General features: G+C 45.2%; 1 protein-coding gene across 1 annotated transcript; it reads left to right on the top strand.

Annotated features, from left to right (window-relative positions):
- Positions 1–4366: 4366 nt before the first annotated feature.
- Positions 4367–5991, top strand: LOC143961641 (E3 ubiquitin-protein ligase TRIM39-like). The gene has a single exon (XM_077470964.1). The coding sequence runs from the start codon at positions 4399–4401 to the stop codon at positions 5974–5976; it is 1578 nt and encodes a 525-aa protein (XP_077327090.1). The 5' UTR covers positions 4367–4398; the 3' UTR covers positions 5977–5991.
- The last annotated feature ends 4799 nt before the right edge of the window (positions 5992–10790 follow it).

Here is a 10790-nt window from a genome sequence, read left to right as displayed (position 1 = left end):
CCTGATGTACTGAAGGCCTGATCAGAAGTGATCAATTTTCAGTGATTGGTACCATAGTTTGTAGACTCTATAACTTTAAAAAAGACCAAATAATTTACACTAATTTAGGTTATTTTTACCAAAGATATGTAGCAGTATACATTTTGGCCAAAATTTATGAAGAAAAATTACTAATTTGCAAAAAAATTTGATGGAAAAAAAGAAAAAGGCATTTTTTTCACAAAATGTACGGCATTTTTTATTTATAGCACAAAAAAAAAAAACCCCACTAGTGATTAAATACCACCAAAAGAAAGCTCTATTTGTGTGAAAAAAAGGACACAAGTTTCATATGGCTACAGTGTTGCATGACTGAGTAATTGTCATTCAAAGTGTGAGAGCGCTGAAAGCTGAAAATTGGTCTGGTCAGGAAGGGGGTGTAAGTGCACTGTACTGAGGTGGTTATGGAGCGTGCTTTGCATCATGTCATTGATCAAGCCATGGAGGAGCAGGAGCAGGGAGATGAGGAAGTCGCAATGCTGGATGAATTCCCCGGGGGGGCTACTCTATCTGAGACAAGTCAGGAGTCTGAAGAGGAGTCAGAGGAGGATGGTGCCGGGACGGATGAGGAGGAGCAAGAAGAGCATGTTTTAAACCTTTCTGGGATCCCTGTTGTGCGTGGATGGGGAGAGGAGAACGAGGAGGACAACATTATCCTGGATGATAAGCAGGAGCCAGGCCACCACACCGCTTCCAGTTTAGTGCAAATGGGGGCCTTCATGCTCCAGTGTTTTAACAGGGACCCCCGTATAAAAAGCATAAGGGTCAAGGACCAGTACTGGGTGGCAACGTACTTGGACCCCCGGTACAAACACAAAATGGATGAAATGTTACCACCATCACAGAGGGCTGTCAGAATGGAGCACTTCCAGGCCTTGCTTCGAGAAATGCTGCATTCTGCTTTTGTGTGCGCTGGCAGAGGAGGAATTCCCACTCCCAGAGAAAGAGTTGCGGGTACCAATCCAACAGCGCCTGCAAGAAGAGGGCGGTTTGAAGATGTGTTGGTGACTTCTGATATGAGGTGATTCTTTCAGCCGACCCATCGACCGGTGTCATCCGGATCCAGCATCAGGGAACGCCTAGACCGTCAGGTGTCCAACTACATCGGGTTAACGGGCGATGTGGATGCTCTGAGGAGTGATGAACCCCTGGACTACTGGGTGGGCAGGCTTGACCTCTGGCCGGAGCTTGCCCAATTTGCAATGGAACTGTTGGGTTGCCCCTCATCCAGTGTCCTGTCCAAAAGGACGTTCAGTGCAGCAGGGGGGATCATGACCGATAAGCGCACTCGCCTAACTCACGACAGTGTTGACTACCTGACATTTATAAAAATGAATGAGGCATGGATCTGGGAGTAATTCAACACATGTGACCAGTAGACCATGTATATCTCTATAAATGATTTATTTAATCAAGCACACAGACCTTTTTTCTACCTTTAGCTCACTTCCTTGTACAAAAAAAGCACACCCTACTATATGCCCGTACCCTCCTGTTTGAAAAGGTTGAGCGGTGTCATATTTTTGGGTCCCGCAGCGAGTTGCTGTCAGTGCTCTCCATCTCGGTGCTGGTGTCAGTGCTCTCTCTCGATCTCGGTGCTGGTGTGGTGTCAGTGCTCTCTATCTCGGTGCTGGTGTCAGTGCTCTCTATCTCAGTGCTGGTGTCAGTGCTCTCTATCTCGGTGCTGGTGTCAGTGCTCTCTATCTCGGTGCTGGTGTCAGTGCTCTCTACCTCAGTGCTGGTGTCAGTGTTCTCTATCTCGGTGCTGGTGTCAGTGCTCTCTATCAGGGTGCTGGTGTGGTGTCAGTGCTCTCTATTACCGTGCTGGTGTCAGTGCTCTCTATCACGGTGCTGGTGTCAGTGCTCTCTATCATGGTGCTGGTGATCATCTCCTGCACCCTCTTCATAGCCTACCCTGACCTTTCCTCTCCTCCATTGCCTTGAGCTCCTGAGTCCTGAATTGTCAAAATTTCACAGATAAAAAAAGAATGCTTGTCGTTGTCGATCCCAGATTCACTTCATACTTTTGTATGTTGTGGCCATGTGGTGGGACTATGTGTGCACAGATAATAAATATTTTGTGGCTGAAAATATGACCTGTAGGTTTTTAAGGTTCGCCTGTAATTGAAGTCACTGGGGCCCACCGCAAACTTTGCGGTTCGCAAACTTTTGCCCGCGTTTGCGGTTCGCGTTCACGAAACGTCCCGTCGAAAGTTCATCCATCTCTAGTCTCCAGGCCTGCTGGGTTTGAAGGATACTCTAGGCAGATACCTTAACTGAGGGTCCACTCACCCCTATACCACTCTACACCCCAACAGATGCTGCAACTGTGGCTCCTGGGAACACTAATATCCCAGAATTGGACACACTTGGACTAAACGTCTAGTGTACAAGGGGCCTTAGGCTTCATGTACATGGGACGTTTTTACCACCTCTCCTGAACGATTTAACTTGACAGATAGTAACCCACGTGTAAAACGTCTGTTTTGCCACATTTACATGCCGTGTATAGTGGCGTTTGCCGCATTTGCGTTTAGAATTGCTTAAAAAAAAAAAGTTGTCAAAAATGAAGAATGCCTGTAAACTAAACGTGGCTAAATGCACGTTACCGCGTTTAGTGCTTGAAATGCCTGTAAACTCAGCTTCTGAATGCATTTTTTTTTTTTTGCATTCCATAGAATGCCTCTAATCTCAACTTCCTTGAAACAACTATAAATGACCCTGTGTACATGGACAGATAAGATAACATAGAGGAGAGTTCAGGGGCAGTAGGAAAAAAATGCCAACTGCTAAACGTCCATCTACCAGCAGCCGTGTACATGAGGCCTTAGTGTGTTCTTCTTTACACCCATCTTTCCCTCTTTCTCTCAAAGTTGGGAGGATTGATTATCTTTACTACTGTGGAAAAAAAACCTTCTTTTTCAGTACTTTAACCACTTCCAGACCGCTGCATGACGATAAACGATGTCAAAACGTCACTTCCGCCCGTAGCTCTGAAAGGGCTATTTATTTTAATTAATTTTTTGAAATAACAATTTTTTTTATTGCATTTAAGTGTAAATATGAGATCTGAGGACTTTTTGACCCCAGATCTCATATTTAAGACATCCCGTCCCGCTGAGCTAGCATGCAGAAGCGAGTGCATACGTGAGTAGCGCCTGCATATGTTCAAACCACACATGTGAGGTATCGCCACGATCGGTAGAGGGAGAGCAATAATTCTGGCCCTAGACCTCCTCTGTAACTTAAACATGCAACCTGTAGAATTTTTTAAACTTCTCCTATGGAGATTTTTATGGGTAAACTTTTTTTGTCGCCATTCCGTGAGCGGGCGCAATTTTGAAGCGTGACATGTTGGGTATCAATTTACTCGGTGTAACATTATCTTTCACAATATAAAAATAAATGGGCTAACTTTACTGTTGTCTTATTTCTTAATTTAAAAAAGTGTATTTTTCCCCAAAAAAGTGCACTTGTAAGACCACTGTGCAAATACGGTGTGACAGAAAGTATTGCAAAGACCGACATTTTATTCTCTAGGGTGTTAGGACCCCCAAACATTATACATTTTTTTCTAAGTAATTTTCTAGCAAAAAAAACTGTTTTTAACTTGTAAACAACACATCTCAAAAAGTGGTTAAAGCGGGGTTCCACTGTCTTAAATGCTTTTTGGGGGGGGGGGGGTGACAAAGAAGAGGTGATTACAATATAACTCACTTGCTCCGTTTTTCTTTAATTAAGATCTCAGTTTTTGCCGATAAAATAAACTTTAAAATGTTTACACTGACGGTTCTCATCTTGCCTGTGGGCATATGAAGCCCACGGGCATCCTCTTCCGGGATACTGTGCCGCTGATAGACCAGCATGCGCTGGTATCGCCGATCTTGCACATGTGCAGTAAGCTTATATCCGAGCACTGTCAACAGCTCAGGTTACCATCACAACGGGTGGCAGTGTCGGAAGTTCTGTCCTGTTGGGATGGAAACAGAGATAAAATTTTTGCCCTCAGCAGTGCCCACCGCCTTCTGGGAAATGGTGACACAAATCTCCCAGGAGCAGTAGCGAGCGGAGGCGTCGAGGGAAGTGAAGTCTTTAGCCCAGGCACTGGAAGAGGCAGATTTCGTGGGACCGCATAGCAACAGGGAAAAAAGGGTAAGTTAAAAAAAAAATATTTTATCCAATTTATTTATTTTGGTTGGTTACTGCACAGTAAAGATTTTTATTTTTTGGGGGAAACACCACTTTAATAATACTGATCTGGATCAGCCTCGCCCTGTGTAGGAGGAAGTGACCCTCCCAACTGCATTCTTCTCCGGTGTCAGAAATTTTCACTGTCATTTCTCTCGTCTGCTGTCAGCGATGGCGTCTGCTAACCTGAGAGCTGAGTTGGAATGTTCCGTCTGTCTGAACATTTATACAGATCCTGTAAACCTGAGATGTGGACACAACTTCTGCCGGGTCTGTATTGATCGTGTGCTGGATACACAAGGGGGGTCTGGAGGATATTCCTGTCCTGAATGCCGAGAGAAGTTTCAGCATCGTCCTGCACTGCAAAGGAACATAGCACTACGTAACATAGTGGGGAATTTCCTGTCTGCTCAGCCACATCAGGAGGAGTCCGGGGTCTTCTGTACTTACTGTGTGGACTCTCCTGTACCTGCTGTTAGATCCTGTCTGCTCTGTGAGGTTTCTCTTTGTGATAAACACCTGAGAGTCCACAAAAAGTCTCCAGAACACGTCTTATGTGACCCCACCTTGTCCATTGAGAGCAGGAAATGCTCCGTCCATAAGAAGATCTTGGAGTATTACTGCACTGAGGATGATATCTGTATCTGTGTGTCTTGTAGTTTGGCTGGAGAACATCGAGGACACCAGGTGAAGATGCTGGACAAGGCTTCTGAGAAGAAGAAGGAGACACTGATGAATGTTCTGCAGAAACTTCTGACAAAGAGAGAGGAGATGGAGGAAAGAGTCCAGAGTCTGCAGGAACACCGGAGGAAAGTAGAAGAAGAAGCAGCTGGTGACACCAAGAGAGTCACTGCCCTGTTTAGAGATCTCAGGAGACGTCTGGAAGACCTGGAGAAGAGAGTCCTGAGGGAAATCTCCGGGAGGGCAGAGCGGATCTCCATCTCCATCCGGGATCTGGAAATAAAGAAGGAGGAGCTGTCCAGGAAGTTGCGTCACATTGAGGAGCTGTGTAACGTGACGGATCCACTGACTGTCTTACAGGAATCAGACACAGGTGACTTGTGTGATACTGAGGATGGAGATAATGAGGACAGAGAGAGACATGAGGAGCTCCTCCATGATGGAGGGGGTCTGGATGTGGATGGGATATCACACACATTACACACATTATCTGATATAATAAGAGGGGTAAATGTATCCTCCTATATACAGGGAGCTGCAGACATATTACTGGATGTAAATACAGCTCAGAATAATCTCCATATATCAGATGACAGGAAAACTGTATCCTTGTCAGATAGAAAACAGAATCGTCCAGAAACACCAGAGAGATTTCAGGATTCTTCTCAGGTGTTGAGCAGTCGGAGTTTCTCCTCAGGGAGACATTACTGGGAAGTGGATGTCGGGGGATCAGATGGATGGGTACTCGGGATGTGTTACCCCAGTATAGACAGGAGAGGAGGAAGGCAGTCAGCGATTGGATATAATAAGAAGTCCTGGGGTTTGTGGAGGGATGGTGATCGGTATGGGGGAATACATGACAGTAAAGAGATCCTCTTACCCCCCAATATCTCCAGTAACAGAGTCAGGATAGATCTGGATTATGAGTTCGGACGGATCTCCTTTTATGATCTGTGTGACCCGATCCGACATCTCCACACCTTCACCACCACCTTCACTGAGCCCCTCCATGCTGGGATACGTGTATGGGGAGGTTGTATGAAGATCTGTGGGGGGAATAGGCAATAATAGTAATAGTCAGAACTCTGCCCAGAGACTAATGATGTCACAGGGATGGATAGTGGGATTGGTAGAATTTTCAGCCATTAGGATAAAGCAGTGGGTGGGACTTCAGTCAGTGCCCTGCAGGTTTTTCTTATATTTTTGATTTCTCCCTCTGTCACTCCCTGTGATTGGGTAGGAGATCTCTCCAGTTACTGGAGTAACAGTGAATGACATGTTCCTATTTGTCAGTAAAGAGGGGTGTGGCCTATCTATCTATCTATCTATCTATCTATCTATCTATCTATCTATCTATCTATCTATCTATCTATCTATCTATCTCATGACAATTACTTTCATTGTAATCATTAAACAGAAAGTTATCCCAGTGTGTGACATCAGCAAACTCCTCCTCTGGCCCCTCCCCCTATTCCCTGCCCCTCCTCCACATGCAGTCGCTCTGTGCGGGGTGCAGTGCGGTCGCTGTGATTGGATAGGATGGGGTCCCCTTTCCTCCTCCTATTCCATACAATCTATACTAAATAGAGATGAAAAGAAATGTAACAATCTCAGAGGAAATATATGAAGAAGGGATCTAGAGATTTACTGCTAAGACAATAAAATGTGATGTATCATTAAAGTGTATGTCCACCCATAATGTTTTATTTTCTTAGTTTTGGATGGAGTGGGAGAGAATTAGAACCCCTGTCAGGATTTTACTGCTATCCAGATCTCCATTAAAGAGATTTCCCTTCACTTCCTGTCCCGGTGACAAGATTTTACCAAGCAGGAAGTGAGGGGCGCTCTCCACAATTATAATAAAATCTGACTGGGGCTCTAGGCCTTCCCCTATTCTACTAAAAAATGTATGTCTGGGTCCCCTTTGCCGATTTCCTCTCACTTCCTGTCCGGTACAATGTTGTCAGCAGGACAGGAAGTGAGGGGAATCCCCAGATAGCAGTAAAAACACCACAGGGGTTCTAATCCTCCCTCACTCCATCCAAAACTATAAAGAAAAGTTCTTAGCTTGGCATAGACTTTAATAGAATGTATCAGTAATATAATAGTGTCGGTGTCACTGTTATCAGCACTGAGATGTATATGGCTGTGCAGCATGTTCTCCGGTCTCTCCCTCATCTTCCCCACCAGAGAGGACAATACCTTACAGAGACACGGCACACATCAGGCTGGTAATATCTAGAATATACAGGTAGCCAAAGAGGGTGAGACCAGAGAACATGCTCAGGGCTGCTGTTAGAGATCATGGGGCCCCGTACATTACCTGACAGGGACCCCCCAGCCTGGATGGGTGTGTGGGGTCAGGTGTATGGCTCTGAACACGACTTCAACCACATGAACAAATTCATGCAGCCAGACTACCTGTGGGAAGGAACCCTTAATTATGTTTTTTTTTTACAATTTATTTTTGTTTTATTATTTAAATTTTTTAACATCCCTGTGGGGGGTGGGGGGCTTTTGTGGAATATCAGGGGTCCATACAGACCTCTGATGATACACTCTTTAGGCAGAAGAAGAGATTGAGGACAGAAATCCCCACTTCTTTCTCTGGAGCTGAAGCTTGCCGGGAATGAATGAAGAGGAAGTGTTCTGTACAGAGGCTTACTGTTCATTCACCAACCGAAGCATAGTAATCACAGTTTATCATGCTTCAGTTATGAATAAACACAGAAGTGATCATTATCAATCACTCACTGTGTTCACTGAGAAAAAGAAGGGGCTGATAAATATGAAATATTTACTGGTCCCCCTGTGTGCCCACAGCAGCTGACAGCTAGTGCCAGGTAGAGGAGGAGAAGCTGGCGGAGCTGTGGGGAGAAGAGGGCCACCATGGGATTAGAGCTGTGTGGAATGGAGATTGGGGACAGGAGGGGGGTGATCAGAGCAGTGGGGGGACCAGTCTCTGAAACCGATCCCCCTGTGGCTCCCCCTGCAGCAGCTGGTGGGAAGGAGAGAAGGGGAAGTCATCTGCACTGTGGGGGAGATGGTGGGGGCTCTTGCCTGTGATCAGCAGATTTTTGAACTGCCTGCACCATAAAGCTGCCCAGACCCCATACAGGAGGGCCGGTTCTACCCCCTCTGTGGCCCTAAACACCAATATACATCACAGTGCTGCTAACAGTCACACCATCTGATTGGTTGCTCCGGGTCTCACACTCTGCACTACTGTGCTGAATAAGAAGAGATGTATTATGGGAAAAAGGAGAATACGGGGTTCATCTGTTACTTTATCTTTCTGAATGCCTACGAGGGAAGCCGGGGGCCCAAATACTGTATATGACATTGTCTGGAGGCCACAAAAATATCACATTGCCTAGGGGCTCCAACTATATCATATGGCTTGGGAACACAAGTATGTGACATTCTCTAGGGTTCCCCAAATTTGCCCCAGTCCCTGGGGGCCCAAATATGTCCCATTCTCTGGAAGCCTAAAAAATATAACTTTGCCTGGGGCCCCCAAACATTTCCAAGGGTCTGGTGGCAGGGCCGAGCCAAAAGAGTTGCAGAAGAGGCGGCCAACTTGGGTACTTCAGTGGGTTGGGGGCACAAAAATGGCAGAACCTTCAACCTATACCGCTCTAGTTCACAGCTCATGGGGGAGGACAGTTTGATTTTTTGCCTTGGGGGTAAAAGGAGTCTGTCTGGGGCCCCAAGTGTGTCTCAATACCTAGGGACCCTATATGAGGCTTTATTTATTTTTTTGGAGACCCAAGTATATCACATTGTTTTGGGACCCCAAATGGACTCTGACACTTGTCCACTCAGGGCCCATCCCGACCCCTTTATATTCCCCAATATTGCTCTCCTCTGCTGCTCCATCTCCTCCCATGTAGGTTCCATGTTGGAATATATCAGAGCTTACACAGGATTGATGATGTCACCCCTCCCCCTCCCTCATGTGACAGTATTCAAGCCTGGTGATTGGCTTCTTAGCCTTCAACATTGTATGCTGGGAAAAGATCACATGATCCCTCATACCCGGGAAATTGGGAACCTATCATATTGGGGAACAGCAAAGGAGAATATATAGGGGGGGTTTGGAAGGTTTTCAAGAGAACCTCCCACTTTACCCTGAAAGGACAAAGTGGACGGAGTCTCTGTATCCCGCCTCTGGGCTGACCAAAGGTTCCTCAGTCAGTATGACTATGTTCAGTGGTAAGAGGTGATGGGGAGCACTGATCTGGGGGTGCAGTACTTACCTGGAGAGATGTACTTACTGTTCTCTATAGACTGCAATATAACAGTGTGTTGATGTACATGGAGACTCTATAGGGAAGGGGTCTCACACTGACGGCCCTCCAGCTGTTGCAGAACTACAAGTCCCATCATGCCTCTGCTTGACAGAGTCATGCTTGTAACTATCAGCCTTGCAATGTCTCATGGGACTTGTAGTTTCGCAACAGCTGGAGGGCCGCCAGTTTGAGACCCCTGCTATAGGGGGTGTACGGCTGCTGCATTACTTACAGAAGGGGCGGAGCGTTATTTCATATGGCTCCTCCCAGTACATGATCATTATGTATAGTGAGAGGGGACATTGTATAGAGTGCTGGACCTGAGACAGAGCGCAGAGTGTAACATGACTTATGGGAGGCACAGATGGAGGTGTACTGGCCCTTTAAGACCAGATCTATCTATCTATCTATCTATCTATCTATCTATCTATCTATAATATAAGATTACAATATGTAGTAGAAATAAGAATATAATAAGTTTGAAGATTGTGTCATTCTTTTCCATCATATATCGCTGTTATCATGTGTGATTGATAAGTGTATCTACATTATTATATCATATATTATATCACTTTTATAATGGATCCTAATATAATGTGTGCCCATAGAATGGATCACCAATAGAATTCTATGGGATCACTTTTAGAACTACTGATTTTATATTATATCACTTATACTGATTTTTTTGTTTTTGATTTATTAGATTTTTAGATTTAAGTCACATGATAATTGCGCAAATGTTTATCAAAATAATATTTTTGCTGGAAATACAGGAAAATCATTATTAGCGGATACAAATACAACATAACTTACAAAATTCCTTCTAATTCTAGAACATGGACCTGTATTGAGATAATAAATAACAAATATTTGTAAATTTTAAATTGTGTTGTATTTTTTTGTAAACCAGTGAGAATTGAAGGAACACAAAACTGTAAATAGACGACTTACACTGACCAATGGCGGCAGCCAGTTGGGATTGAGAACATTTTTACAACACGCCCCTTCTATAGAAATCATTCTAATGATTGACTTCTGCTGAGCAGGGACGGCCGCACACCGATCGACATCGAGCCGATCCCCGCTGAACCGGATGAATTTCCATCCATGTATGGGCAGCTTTAGGGCTCATTCACACTAGGGGCAGGGACTGACACTCCTTCGAAAAGTGGTCCATACTCAGATCACTTTTCAGAGGTGTTTGACAATATCTCATCTCCTCACCACCTGTTTTAACCCCTTAAAGCAACGCCACCACCCTGCAACTGTGTGCATTACACATGGATATGGGGTGGTTGCAGAGTGTCCCTATCTACTGTAGAGTCCGGGGGAAGGGTTCCTCTGAGCACGACCGACCTGGAAGCTGCAATCAGAATCATGTGATGGGAACCAGATCCTATGAAATGTATGAATGGGTCATGTTTGGTGGGTGGTGGTATCTGCCGAATGCAATAAAGGGGTATCTGCTTTGCTTTGAGGCCACAACATGTGTTCACCCCTGACTGCTGACTCTGCAGCTAAAGGGGGAGCAGTTTTGGGCTCAACCAGGGGGTTATACCACCCCCCGACTGCTAGTGTGAAGGATTCTCA

Source organism: Lithobates pipiens, unplaced genomic scaffold (genome assembly GCF_037356315.1).
Source record: "Lithobates pipiens isolate NorthernLeopardFrog02 unplaced genomic scaffold, aLitPip1_a1.2 Scaffold_8, whole genome shotgun sequence".
Lineage (NCBI taxonomy): Eukaryota > Metazoa > Chordata > Amphibia > Anura > Ranidae > Lithobates > Lithobates pipiens.
The sequence above is the reverse complement of the archived record's forward strand: the minus strand, read 5'-3'. Positions and strand labels throughout refer to the sequence as shown.

Excerpts from the sequence above, each read along its gene's own strand:
- LOC143961641 (XM_077470964.1), top strand. The coding sequence starts at position 4,399 with ATGGCGTCTGCTAACCTGAGAGCTGAGTTGGAATGTTCCGTCTGTCTG.